The following is a 15477-nucleotide window of genomic DNA, read 5'->3' on the forward strand; positions in this document are numbered from 1 at the left end:
CAACCACCAACGAACGGACAACGAAACTCTACGATGTTATACGGCACAACTAAAAGATACAAAATTTCAACAAGAAAATTCCACAAACCACACACCACCAACAGCCAGTATCCGACCGCGAACAACAACGAAAATAAAATACTCACGAGAAAATGTCAATGTGTATGCGCACAGCACAGTATTTCTGAGAAATCTGAGAGAGAGAGAGTGCAATGAGTCAGGGATTTGTAAAAAAAAACAAAAACGGTGAAATATGTGGTGGTTCCCTTGACAGAGAGAAAAGAGAGAGAGAGAGGGATTGAAATAAAAACAAAATGAGATAAGAGACCACACGAACGACCGCATTCGTTATCAGTGATGCTAATGTGTGGAATGGAAAAAAATCGTTAAAATAAAAAACGCTAAAATATAGAAATTATGAAAATATGTATATAATACATGAATCACAAATAGGGCAAGCACAACAGTAGGTAGGGGACCGACTGTATGTTACCTTACACCACACACTATGGGGAAAAGTCGGGAAAAATGAATAGAACCTCAGGGAATTTTTACATTATCGAGTTCCCAATTATGACTACATTTTTCAAAAGCTTTAAATTTATGAACTTGAAAATTATTCTTTATGCCAAAATTTTTAAAATATTTTTTTTTTCAAAAATAAGTAGATTTTTATTTGTTTTCTTATACGACGCCAATCAGAGGCTGTTATGATATGCATTTTACAACAATTTTAACGAATTTGAATAATTTTTCATTCAAATATTCCATTCTGCAAATTTTGAAAAAATGAGCTCAGGGTAAAGCCATTGAAATTCCAAAAAGTGCAAAAACTTACACCGCAACAGAAAGAAAATAGACTCAAAAGAGCTAAAGAGTTGCTTCGCTTGGCAGAAAATGGTGAACTGCCGAAGAATTTGGTTTCCTCCGATGAGAAATCATTGGTTTAAATTTATGAACTTGAAAATTATTCTTTATGCCAAAATTTTTAAAATATTTTTTTTTCAAAAACAAGCAGATTTTTATTTGTTTTCTTATACGACGCCTATCAGAGGCTGTTATGATATGCATTTTACAACAATTTTAACGAATTTGAATAATTTTTCATTCAAAATTTTCATTTTTAAAATTGGTTGGACTTGGAATAAATTGTATTCATTTACCTCAGAAATTATAGCATGCTGATATCATAAGAAATAACCAGTAAGAGAAAATTCAAAAATTCGGGCGAGCCGACTATATGATACCCTACACCACTATGAATAAGAAGAAGAACATCCCACATAGAAACATTTGGCTTTAGAGCAGTCATAGTTTGGTTTCAGAGGGAACTAATACATGTGGGAGGCATATCCAACTCTTAATAGATTTTCACTAAATTTGACGGAGACATTTTAATCTTTTATACCAAAATATATATCGGAGTCGAATTTCGCCAAATGAAAACGTGTGTCCCGAAATTCATTTCATTTGGGCTTAAATCGGATTAAGGAAAAATTTGGCAAAGGTATTTTCGAGCATCTATAAAACATCTGGTACCAAATATCATTGTTGTCGAATGTTGACCAAATCGGATGAAACATGTACATGGAAGCTATAGCTATATCTGAACCGATTTTCACCAACTTTGATGTACTTACTTCTAGACTACAACGGTCGGATGTACCAAAATTCAGGTCATTTGGACTTATAATTGCCATTTAGTGCACAATTAAACCGAAATCGGTTGAAGATATATAGGAGCTATATCTAAATCTGAATCGATCTTGAGAGAAATATTCAAAAGTAATTTTTAGTCATCATTTTAATTTATTTCTTTTTTATGCACTTCATGAGATTTTTTTCAGGTCGTAAAAAGCGCCAACTGACCAAACACCACCCGCAAATTGGCATCACTGTTTTATTTTTTTTCCTCTCAACATTTTTGCCTGCTTGCTTTCGGTACTCTGTGAGTGTTGCGTGTGTGTGTCGGTGTGTAGTGGTGGAATTGGAACAACAACAAAACAATGTTCAGACGACAGCGGACGACAAAAAACAAATACTCTGTGTGTTTTCGAATTTCCTATGTTCCGCTGAGCAAATGAACGGTTATAATTTTTAGTCTTTGGCTGCTATGCCAGCCGTCTCTACAAAGAATTCAACGATAAAAGCTGGTCTGCGAACGACGATAAACGAACAGAAAAACGGCGTGGTCGCCATTTGATTTCATTGTTGGCTGTTGTTGTTTTTGTTTCTTTGTGTTCATCACATAGAGGAGGAAGAGGAGAGAGAAGATGTCCACAAAATGAAAAAAGAAGAGGAAGCACACAACGACGACGACAACAACGATAATAACACCAACAACCTTTGTTCAAACACATACGACGACGACGATGATGGTGATGATACAATAAAACAACAACAACAACATCATCATCGGGCAACGTTAAAAATTCTTTTGTTTTGGTGGTTTGCTGACTTACGATTGCCCTCTTTTTTTTTTGCTTTCCTTTACGTCCGATGATGTCTACTGGGGTCTTCATTGTTTGTCGTCGTCGTCGTCGTCACATTACTTTTACTTAAAAATGCCGTTGTGAAGGAGGAGTGGGAGGAAGTGTGGGGTGGAATATTTTGAAATCGCCTTAGTTTTTAATGAGTAATTTAAATTTTCTTTAATTTTGTTTTGCCTAATTGACGACCGACATGGCTTCCTGCTGCCATGACAAATGTGTGTATGAGCAATCTATGAAAGGATCGAAAGGAGGCAGACAAAGAAATGAAAGATGAGCAAGAAACTGGTTTCTAGGTACAAAAATAGAAACAAACAAAAAAAATGCAACTGTGTGACCAAGAGAGTGAATCCTGGAATGTTTTGGGAAAAACTCATGATTTCTGAGAATAAGATGATTCAACGAAAAATTAATCTTCAACATATCAACAAAAAATGTGCATTAGGGCAGACAAGTCTCTCGTTTGGCATTGATATCGTATCGTCCTCCCAAAATCGGAATCCATTTGTGAATTTTCATTGCTCGTGACGTCATAAGACGTTTTGCTATATACTTACCTATACACGCAGTACTCACACCACCTCCATTTTCCATCAATGTCAACAACAGTCAAACTAATTGTAATTTTAATAACCTTATAACCCCATCTCATCATCATCCATTGGCATGTTTTATTTTTTTTTCTATAAAATAGGTACTCACTCTTTTCATGCCTCTCTCTGTCCCTCTCAGTGCAATTGCAAAAACGCAATTAGTTGTTGGAAATTGGAAACAATTTTTCTTTTGTTATTTACAATTGTTGTTGTTGTTTTTTTTTTCTTTATAAACATTGTTTATTATTTTTGCAAATTTCCACGTTCATTTGCGCTTTTTCTTCCTTTATGCAAAATAATATACCGAAATGAATAATGAGAAAATTGCATAGTATGAGAGGGAGAGCATATGAGGGTTGCCATCTCGAAATATTATTTTCATAGACAGACATGGTCATTGAAGGTTGTCATAATATAAAAGGGATATAAAGGTGCGAATTGTTTATTTAAACATTATTTACAGGATTTTTATAGGCCCATGGTAGAATTAAGAAAATAATTCATGCAATCATAGGATTACAATTTTTTCAAAATTATTCATTTGAAAATATCTCATTGTCAAAATTTATATTTATAAATCTATTGTCTGCACAGAAACCAGAGATGGAACCTGTTTTTAATTCTGAAAATGAAAATGCAGAGTTCGATAGTTTGAGATGACTTTATCTTCCTAATTTTACCAAATATAGGCCTAAAATACTAAGAAATCTTGTTTGTAAAAATATCCAGTAAAAGTAGATATTTTCAAGATTGGAGCAGTGCTACAATTACAAAGGTAATCTTTTCTACGATTACTTTTTTCATTTAACTTGCCTTCATTACATAATTTATATTTTGTAGTTATTCCTTAGATATGGAATTGACATTTATTTCCGATCAAAGAAGAATATAATCTCACAAAGTAGACCATTTCCCTTCAAATAAGAATATTCAGCTCTGCATGTCCAATATTTTAACCCGTCAAATTTAAATACATTCAACCTGGTCACACCTCTGGATTTTTATACCTTACACCACATAGTGGTAAGGGTATTATGCCTTTGTGCATTTGTTTGTAACATTAAGAAGGAAGCGAAATAGACCCATAATTACTTTTGAGGATCTTCATAGAAACACTTTCTGAATCGATTTCTGCATGCCAGTCCGTCCGTCCGCAGGTCGCACCGATTATCCGATTGAAATGAAATTTTCCTAATAATATTTGTCTGGTCCAAGGACGAAAATGGAAATTGGTGATAATCGGATCAGATTTAGGTATAGCTCCCTTATATATCTTCAACAATTTCAGGTTAATTGTCCACCAAATGGCCAATATCAGTCGAAATGACCTGAATTTTGGCACATCCGGCCGAATTCAATCTAGAAGCAAGTACATGAAATTTGGTGAAAATCAATTTAGATATAGCTATAGGTCCCATACATATGTATCATCCGATTTGGAGTTTCAAGTCCCTCACATTCGTAATATGCATTCGACAACAATGATGCTTAGTATCAGATATAGCCCAGAAATACCTCTGCCACATTTTATCAAGATCTGTTCATATTCAAATATAGCTCTCATATATAGCTTCAACCGATTTCGGATTGATAGTGCTCCAAATGGTATGGAATTTGCAACTTACCACGAAATTGAGTATAGAAACAAGTATGCCAAGTTTGATGAAAATCGGTTCAGATATAGCTATAGCTCTCATGTACATATATGTTTCATACGATTTGGTGTTTAAGTCCCTCACATTCGCAATATGCATTCGACAACAATTGTATTTGGTAGAGTTCGGAAAAAACTTTTGCCAAATTTTATCGAGATCGGCTAAGATTTGGATATAGCTCAAATATATATGCTTAATCCGATTTCAGGTTTATTGTACAAATAATGGCTAATAAGTCTAAAAAATGTGATCAAAAACCGAGAAAATACCGCATATTACGGAAACTAGCGATTTTCGCGTAAAGGGTGGACATGCCAAATCGATATAGATTTTTATGCTGATCAGGAATATACATAATTTTTTAGGATCTAGAATATATATTTCTACGTGCCACAAATACGGAATAACAAGCTTAATATACCCTTGCTAGAAATATATATTTTTTGACAGAAATAAAAAAATGTATACTGACGGAAGGTATGACTGTTTTCTTTAATCAAAACACTCCGAGAAATTGAAATCTTTTATTCAACATCAGTTGCCTCCAATTTGGCTCCTTAACATAATTTTTGGGCTTTTTTGCATATGTAATCATAAATAAGCATCAGCTGAACAGCATTTATATCCTTACTATGGGTGGTATGTAAACCCACCATTAAATCCAGTAACCCATTAACGTACTTTAAGAACTTTTACACAAAAATACTTTGGTTATAACAATAATAGAAAGACGACTTTGTCTTTCGTTTTAGCCCACAGTTCAATTGAACTAGGTCAGTTATGCTTCTTCAGTGAATCATTGAAATGAACTAGTCCCTTTGGGAACCGTACACACTACACTTTTGAATTGATTTGACATTTATGCCAAAATATTAATAACAAGCTCATAAAACAAAACAACGTTTTACCTCCATCTCTAAATATGACCAATATAAGGAACTTACATATTCCTTTTTTTGGGGTAGATTTCCATCACACATTGGCAACCCTATCGCTAGGCAGCCATGACAAATATTATGGATTAAACTTATCATTGATATTTTTGTTTTGCCGTCAGGTTGTTGTTGTTGTTGGCGTTGTTACTGCCCTAAAGGGGAATCCAGAAACAAAAGATATTGAGGCAATTAGTCGTGGCGAGGACTGTTTTGTATTGGATTTAATTAATAATGCAAAACAGTGCAAACATGACGATGCATCATCGTCGCCGCCGCCACCAGAACCATGTAGAGAAACATCCCTGAATTGCATTTTGCCTATATCTACCTATGCCAAGCCAAGGTCGAAAAAAACAGGAAAAATAAAAACAATTGATAGAGAAATTGTAAAAGGGGGTGGGAGACATTTCTTATTGCGGAAATTTTTACATTTTCTTTGAAATATTAAAAGAATATATGTACATTCTAACATTACATCACCAGCAGCATTGTGTTGTTCTTACATCATAGACAAAATAAAAAAGAAAATAAAGCAACTACTAGGTTCTGTTTTGTGGGGAAATCAAGTTTTTCAAATCTTCAAATTAAAAATAAAACCCCTTAGCGGCCAGCCAGTCACAGTCAGCCAAAACACAAATGAATTAGATCTTTAGTACGGCAGTGAGAAATAGAACTGATTTTTTTCTTAAATTACGGACGATGAACAAAAAATGCATCGCCAATTTTCCAATCAAAAAGCAATAATAAAGACGACACACCAGAGACCGATCGACTCTACCACCACACCACCATACACAACACATAAGTACGCCCGAAGCAGCAACAGCAGTTGACGACGACCACTAAATGACGTCTATATGGCAAAAATGAGTTGAGTACTACTACTACTAATGCTACACTCACTAAACACACTACACGGTGTTACAACAACAGCAATAACAAAAGCCAAGGAATTGAGCACAACTATTTAGAAATGAGAACACCAAAGGAGGAAGGTGCAATTTTTCTTCTTCTACATTTTTTTGCTGGGTGTGTGTGTGCTTGTGTGTTTCATGAAGAAAATCAAAATAACAGAATATTGATGAAAATCAAAATAGGAAGAAGAAGAAGCAGAAGATACAGTAGTATTATTTATGTAAAAAAACACACAAGAATGAACTGCCAGCCGAAAATGAGAAAAGAAAACAATTCATGAAAATAAATGAGACAATTTCTGTTCATTTCATTTTTTTCTCTGATGTAAGTGGAAAAGAAAATAGCTATTTTGTTCTCTAGGGGTGGGCAGAAGAGGGGGCTAGTAGTAAGTAATCATAGTCTGTTGCGATGATAATACCACCATTAAGAGAAAACATAACCTAAATATAAATATATGAACATAAATTAAGCAACAAACAAACGAAAAAAAAAAAAAGAAATTAAGTCACCTTTTTTTTGTAAAGCGCTGGGTCTTTGTTTCTTTTTCGCACTTGCAAGCGCAACCTCAGCCCAGCTTTTTTTCTGCAGTACAAAATTTTCTTGAGTTTATTCTCATCCAAATAGAAATCCAACGCCTTTTTCAAGTGTTTGTCTTTATGTTTCTCTCTTTTTCTTCTTTATTTTTTTTTTTTTTTGTTTTATTAATTTCTTCTTTAACAAGTTGAAACTTTTTAGTTTTGTTTTCTTTATGTTGTTGCTAATTATAACAAATATCAAAAAAAAAAAATTAAGGGAAAAATAGCAGTACATTTCGTATTTTCAAGACATAATAAATTAAAACTCTTCACCGACGACGAGACACCGCCACAGAGAGAGAGCACACAATGATGATGATAAGTAAAATAAATTTTTGAAATCATGGGGGAAAACACACGAAGCACACAATATTTTTTTTCTTTCCATGTCTTTTTCAATTTCTCCATCTCTTGCTCTTTCTGGGTTAACACTTTTGTTTGCACTCACACTTTCTCTCGCTCTCACTCTCGCGCTCTATAACTCACTTAAGGCTCTCTCGTGTGGCGGCGTTGGGGGTTTTTCGTTTCATTATTTGATTTTTTTCCCGTCACAACCACATGCATGCGCGCAAACAAACGCATGCACACACACACACATCCGCTCACACACAGCCGTTCGTTTGGCAAATCGGCTTTCGTTGTTCTTGTTTTTACCGTTTCATACGAGAGTAAATACTCTATAACATTAACGAGCAACGAACAAAACGAGCGTTTACTTTGTTAGACAGTTGAATTTTTGCCTCAGCGGACCGCGACCGTGCGAAGACACAAAAGCAGGCAGGCACCAGCAAATATACGCGATTCAAAAAACCGACCGAACGAAACGAAAAAAAAAAAAACATTTTTGTCTTGCTATTTTACTAATGCTGCTTCTTCTTTTTATTGTTATTATTCATCCGTTCGTAATGAAATTTTTAAGTGAATTCTTTAGATATTTTTCCAATTAAAACCAAAGAAAAGCGTAAAAAATCTACAAAAAAAATAATAGTATTCCATTTTTCTATTCTTTTTCAAAAAACAAAAAAGTTGAAAGAAAAAACATTTATCCAATCACTTGTAACATTTTTTAAGTTAATAAAAAAATTGATTTTTTATTTTTCGATTTTATTGCTGCTGCCCTTATGCGTGTGCTCTCTCCTAAATTGTTGTGTGTGTGTTTGTGCAATTTTAATCGAACAATATCGTGGAAAATTAAAGTTAATTCGCATAATTGTATAATTTCTTTTTATTAAAATTCATATTTCTTTTTTCTTGAATTGCATTTCGAATTGTTGCAAAGATCCAACTTTTTTTTTTTAATTTTCTTGCTCTCTTTCTCTCTCGCTCTCTCGTTTGCTCTCAATGTGTCTTCTCTTGCGCTCAGCAGTGTATTTTAATTTTATAGATATTTTTTTTTTAAATCAAAAAGAAAGAAAATTTTTCAGCGGACACAACAACTTACGATGGCAACGAACGACAACGAACAACGTCGGTCGCAAGTGCACAAGCCATTTAAATGTATGCGATTGAACTGATGTATGATTTCTTTTCAGCAAATCAGCGCATTATGCGCAGGGTTGTATGTAAATGGTAGTGTGCTGAATGGGCAAAAGTAAGTATTAAGGGTACACTAGGTCGCGAGACATTGATGGGAGTATACAAATGTTTGAGAAACAGAGGCTAACAGTAGTTTTCTAATACGACCATGTATAGACATTGTTCTGGTTCTTTTGCAAATAGATGATGCAATCACTACAAATATTTAGGTAAGGGTTGGTTGATATGTGAAATAAATTTATCGCTAAATTTCACAACAGATTTTAGTAAAAACAATATGTCAATGATGGTATGAGGTAGTCATTTCAAAAAAGACTATCCGTCTCTGCATTATCTGTAATTTAACTTGTCAAATTTCACTGAATAAAAAACAGTTCCCATCTCTGATTTTTGTCAAATGAATAATTTTATTCTACCATGATAAATTCCCGGTATATATATAAAACTCAGAGATGAATCCCAGGGACTGGATTTTTTTCTATGAAAAAGTTTTTCCTTTCATTTGACATATTTTTCCTTTTCAAAAAATTTGATTTCAAATTTTTAATGAACAATTTGAGTTAAATTTGACAGTGTAAATTTCAGAAATTTCAGAGTTGGATATTCTTATTCTTTCTTATAAAATAGTTGTAACATAAAAAATTGTAAAGAAAATTAATAGTAGCTAAGACTCGCCAATAGTAGAAAACATTTTTTTTGTTAATGTTTAAACAAATTTTTCAAGTTTTTTCCATTGACAAATTTTTCTCCGTTTTTATGACTATATTACCCTACCAGCGATGTTTACTAACGCACTTTGCTGAATAGCACACAAAAAGCGGATGAAAGCAAAAGTAACGTGATGTATGATGATGGTGAGAGGAGAAAAAACGTAATTAGTAGATATAAAACCAAGACAAAATTAAGTCATATTAATCAAACATAAATATGTTAATCTAATAGACATTATAAAAAAAAAACACCAAAAATTTCTACATGTTTTTTTTTACTTGGGAGGTAACCTAATAGATGTATTATTTTTTTTAATTCTGTAGCATGGTTAGAAATAATTGGCCGCATGACTTTTCTCATCTTACACCACCTTGTCTACTACCCAGACACAAATACTTTTGTTGTTTACTGCGGACTGGCGACCTACGGTTCAGAGTTAAAATGTGTTCATTGTTATTCTGGTTTCGATTCAGCTGTTTCTTACCACACAGAGTTGTATTTTTTCGGTACTTTTCATTCTTATTCAGCTACCATATAAGGGATGTTCACATTAATGTATATATATTGGCAAAGTACTATAAAATCCTTCTCTAACATTTTACGGTGCAGTGAATGTACAATTGGTCAAATTTTACAAAATTGTGTAAATTGAGATCCTAATATGTGGTTTTTAGTTTAGGAATTGTGATAAAAGCATTTGTTTTGTAAAAAGTAACAAGGTAGGTTGGTTATTTTAGGTACTCAATAAGAAATATTCTTCAACTTCAAGGAAACTATGAAAATACGACTCTGTACTGGAGTCTATTATGTCAAATGGGCTTTTTAAAATTCGTTTGTTTGTGTAAAATTGTTATATTGGGAAAATCCACAAAACTTGAATATTGGTCTTTTTCCAAAAAATTGAATCCAAGATAGTAGGACAAGATTGTTTTATCCCAAAATTATATATTTCATTGTCCGTTAACGTGGAAAATGTGAATTTTTGTTTGAAAATGTTGTCTCTAAGTTTGAAATAATTTCAAATTATTTTCATTTTTATTTAAAACAATACACACATATACAAACTGTGTATACGTTTTCACAGAATAGGGGCACCAAAAGAAAAAATTGTACTTAGGGGGTAGCTTTGATCTATCTTCTGTAATTGTGTCATGGGTGCCACCACTTAGAAGGGATTTGCAAGACGTAAAATATGGGAGGTACCATTATATGGGGGCTTTGCGAAATTTTCTGTCATTTGTCATTAATCATCAAAAGTACCGAAAGCAGATTTCTATAGCCAATTATCTGCCAGAGAGAGTGGCACCTATTACGAACTCCAAATACCAAGAAAATTCTGTTAAAAAATATAGCTAAAATCATTAAAATACCGGAGTTACAGTTATATGGGGACTATACCAACACATGGACCTATATTATCAGTTCTATGCAAAGATGTTGCCTACATGTTGGAAACACAAACTTCCAATTTACAGCAAATTCGGTTTTTAGTTGTGAATAAAAAACTTAAATCTTGCGGTACAGTAATACGGAGGATATACGAAAACGTGGACCTACTTGGCTCATTTTCAATACCAAAAGTTCTAAAGACATAAAATTCATCAAAGCAAAATTTGTTGAACCTGCTTCATTTCTTTCGAAAGCTAGAGTGATTCCCAGAGACGGACGCACAACGCCAAATTTTATGCTGATCAAGAAAATATATCATGGTGTTTACATTTTTTTTTTTTCAAAATTATACCTTTGACAACATCTCATTATCAAATTTTTTATTTACAAATCCATTGTATATACACAAATCAGGGATGGGATCTTATTTTTGTGCAGTTAAATTTGACAAGGTAAATTGCAGGAAATTCAGAGCTGGTAATTATTATTTTATATAAATTTACCTTTTTGATTCTATCATGGTATTTATATTTCGAGATGTTAAAAATGGAATCACTAATGTAATATACCCTCCATGGTAGAAGAATACACATAGTCGCATCGAAACAGCTGCTGGTACAATAAACTGTCAAACCAATTTTGGAATTGAAAATCTTGAATGAAATATTATTAAGATTTGTAAAAAATGTTGAAGAATACATATCATACAACCTTCGATTTGCGTCGTATAAGAAAACATATAAAATGTACTTATTTTTGACAAAATATTTTAAAAATTTTGACATATCAATGTTCCCAAGCGTTGATGCATCTACCTGTACTCTTTTACCATGATACGCTTCAATAAATTGTGGGGTTATACAAATAAAATATAATGAAAGAGGTATTCTGCAATTCTGATGACATTGGCCTTGAAGTGTACTCCCTTGATCTGAAGCCACATATATGTCATTTTTCATAAGTCTATTCATTTTTCCATTCATGCCCGCATATGCATTTTGTACGATATAACCTTTAAATGCGACCGATGAACTTACATTTCCTTCTTTTTTCCTGTCAGCTGTTCTTGTATGTTTTTTGCTATATCTCTCCTCCGTTCGGAAACAAGATAATGATGCTCTTTCTTTTTGTTCTTTTTTCATTATTTTGTTGTACCTTCCTTTCGTTAAGTTTCTGTTATGGCGCTGAAGTATTACAATTGGTGGTTGGAACGCTTTTGCCTTTTGATTATTTTTTAGATAAGGTCTTTTAGTGAATGTGTTCAGTTTACCTTACCTCATGTCTCATTCGTATACAAACGACAAAGGTCCCTTGGCGATTTTGCTTCTGTTTATTTTTTTTTAAGGATTCCCTTTTTGGCCTTTATGTTCGTTTCGTTGGGGACGCTTTTCATTTTGGTTTCCTACGCGCGCATTCGCTCTGTTCTACAACAAAACAATTGGACAGAAGTGCGCGCGCGCTTTAGAAGCCCTACTCAACCACAATAACAACCAACTCATCTCGCATTAAAGGACTGTTCCAGAACCTGCAAGAATCTCCTAGTTTTGCAATTTCTTTTCGATATCATACAGCGAAAATCGGTGGTTATCATAGTAAAAACTTGTACATTTCAGCAGTTCTGGAACAGGCCATAAGTTGAGCAGAACACATTGGAATTTGAAATCTACTATGAATAGTCAAGTACTCGGTTTTTACCCAAGTCCATAGCCGAGTTTCAGAACTTTAAACACTAATGGTCGATTATTCGATTAATCGGATTAATCGGAAATCGACTTACATATCCCTAGTTGATCTTAGGAATAAGGAGGAAACAGGCCATGTATCCTGGAAGGAAAATGGCAAATCCTTTGTCAATATTTTGTATCCTGGTATTACTACTAGGACAGCAGACCACAAGAATTTTCACTCAAACAGTATTGGATGGAACAGGAGAAGGCTTGAATGAAAACAGAAAACAATTACCGGCAACCTCAACAAAGAACAACAATGGCAAAGATGGCTTGGCCAACAATGAAGAGTACCACGAAGAACTGGTAGTTCAGCCATTGGCAAATGGTTTTGTTAACACCTATTTCCAGTTTACAACACGCTGGCGGTACGGGAGCAAGGAAAATTGTGAGTAGTTGCATGGAATTGAACATTTTATCATTATTTCACTAAACCATTTTCTTATCTCATGCACAGTGCACAATACCCGTTTGATACCCCGCCCCATTGCCGAAATTCTACTTTACTCTGATGTTAAGGAGTTCCACATTACATTGACACAAGGTTTGTGGCGTTATGAATCTTGGGGTTATCCAGTGCAAGATGCCGCACCCGGAGCCGAGGCCTGGTCATGGTTTGCTGGAGAAAACCTCACCGAATCCGATGTCGATGAACAATGGAAACGGGTAACAAGTACATTTTCCGGTATCATCTGTGCCTCTTTGAATTTTATGGATAAAACGAATACAATTACCCCACAATATGGTTTTAAGCCACAATTTGTAAGCTCGTCGACTAAAAATCTGACCAAACATGTACGCTATTCCAGTTTGCCGCGAGAAATTGTATGCACTGAGAATTTAACACCCTGGAAGAAGCTGTTACCCTGTAATAGTCGCCATGGATTTGCTTCATTGCTCAATTCCGGACATGTACACAACACCAACTATCATTCGTTGGGTATTAAGTTCCGTACATTGTGCAACAACCAGGATGAGTGCATTTTGGAGTTCACGGAATCAGCTAATATGGTATATGATCCAAAGCTTGTGGGTGCTACAAATAATTTGGACTTTTCCCTAAGGCGTATGTTTGGACAGGGCCTCAATGGACACTGCCCGCTGGCAGATAGCAGTAAGGTATATGTTAATCTGGAATTACCATTACCCTATGAAATGACCCCTTTACCGCAATACAATATAACATCGACGAGAGGTGGACAAACCAGTCATTATGGTGTTTATGACATACAAAAACTCAAAGACCAAAAACTATTCAACATTGCATGGGTATTGAGGAAACCACAACATCAGGTGCTTAGCCCCACCCCACCGCCGCTATTGGCACACCGAAACATTGTGGGTTATGGTCAGGAGAAGGGTAAAATCATTACACAAATAACCAATAATTATTACAATGAATTGCCCATAGTGCTACAGGAGAATATTCCATGGTATATGCCGGTCTACATACATACGTTGCAAATTAAAAATCACAAAACAGGCGAGTTGATACAGCCGAATAGTCTACAATATCGGCCCGGGGTACAACGCACACGTCCATACTACTTAGAGTTGGCCTTTAAAATTCCCAGCAAATCATCTGTGGAGATATCATTGGATTTCGATTATATATTTCTCAAATGGCTGGAATATCCTCCCGATGCCAATCACGGACATTATGTGGGATCAAGTGTTATAACGACCCAACTGACAATGGCTCGCAATTACACAGCCATACCATTGAGTGGTTATCGTTTCTCGGACTCTTTTAATGCCACCCGAAATTCCTATATCCTCACCATACGTACTGAGTCATTGATTTTATCACTGCCCACCCCCGACTTTAGTATGCCATATAATGTGATATGTTTGGCCTGCACCGTTGTGGCACTGGCCTTTGGACCCATACATAGTGTGGCAACGAAAAAAATTGTTGTCGAACAACAGGACTCGGATGAACCGCGTTCCTTTGTTGGAAAAATTATGCGAAAACTTAAAAAGAAAAATAAAAATTCACCAACAATTGACGGGGAGGCGGAAAATACTCTTACAAGTAGTAGCAGTATTGGTAGTGAGAAGGTGAAATAGTTGCGACCATTCGTCGTATGTCACTGTACTAGTCTATATTCCATTTCCATGTATTTTTTGTACTTTAGTATTTTTGTTTTTTAATAAATGAGTCCTAAATAAAAAACCGTTCGATTTTTTAAAACTAAGGCTTGACGTTTAATACAATTGGAAATTGTGACCCTTTGTGGTTGATGTACCAGATGGGGTACCTCAGATATATATCATCTTCACAACAGATCTTGTGTTAGCAAAAATGTTTGTATGTGTAAAATTTGAGGAGAGTTGGATGTTTATTTCGCTTTCTTTGAGCTTTTATTTTTCGGAATCTTGAACCCTATGTGGGGAGGGTAACAGAATAAATGGTCCAGTCTCTACCATCTTTATAATAGATATTGTGTTGATGGAAATATTGAGATGTACCATGTCTGAATGGAATCGGATATTAATTTCGCGTTTTGTGAGCTCCATGGATACTCAAAAGTTGACCCATTGTTGGGGAGGTACCAGAAGGAGTGGTTCAATATATCCCATATTCACAGCAGAGCTTATGTTAATAGAAATCATCGGATGTGTGAAATAGGAAGAGAATTCGGTACTTATTTCGGATTTTATAATCATTTAGTTATTCAAAATTTTAATTCTTTGTGGGTGAGGTACCGAAAGGACTACTCCGATCTGTACTATTTTTATAACAGATCTTGTGTTGATGAAAATATTGAGATGTACCAAATCTTAATGCAATCGGATGTTAATTTCCTGTTTTATGAGCTTCATGGATATTCAAAATGTTGATCCTTTGTGGGAGAGGTACGGACGGGACCAATATATCCTATCTTCACAACAGATCTTGAGTTAGTAGAAATAATGGGATAATAATATGAAGAAAACCAGAAGCTTATT

At 34.6% G+C, this 15477-nt stretch overlaps 2 protein-coding genes across 4 annotated transcripts in view; one reads left to right on the top strand and one right to left on the bottom strand.

The window, feature by feature from the left end:
- The window catches only part of LOC101900486 (putative uncharacterized protein DDB_G0281251), a 56491-nt gene extending 47748 nt beyond the window's left edge, over positions 1-8743 (bottom strand). The window contains exons 1-2 of one of the 3 annotated variants that reach the window (XM_059122037.1): positions 7817-8743; positions 7097-7344 (exon numbers count right to left, since the gene is read on the bottom strand). The gene's annotated coding sequence lies outside the window, so the exon portion shown is untranslated. Of the gene's footprint in view, positions 1-7096; positions 7345-7439 lie in introns of all 3 variants that reach the window. The other 2 variants (XM_059122035.1, XM_059122036.1) reach the window with 2 other exon arrangements.
- Positions 8744-12545: 3802 nt separating this feature from the next.
- On the top strand, positions 12546-14701 carry LOC101900661 (GPI transamidase component PIG-T). Its single transcript, XM_005181203.4, has 2 exons — positions 12546-12913; positions 12983-14701. Exons 1-2 carry the CDS (start codon positions 12616-12618, stop codon positions 14593-14595), a joined length of 1911 nt encoding a protein of 636 aa, XP_005181260.1. The 5' UTR covers positions 12546-12615; the 3' UTR covers positions 14596-14701.
- The last annotated feature ends 776 nt before the right edge of the window (positions 14702-15477 follow it).

Source organism: Musca domestica, unplaced genomic scaffold (assembly GCF_030504385.1).
Source record: "Musca domestica strain aabys unplaced genomic scaffold, Musca_domestica.polishedcontigs.V.1.1 2, whole genome shotgun sequence".
Taxonomy (NCBI): Eukaryota; Metazoa; Arthropoda; class Insecta; order Diptera; family Muscidae; genus Musca; species Musca domestica.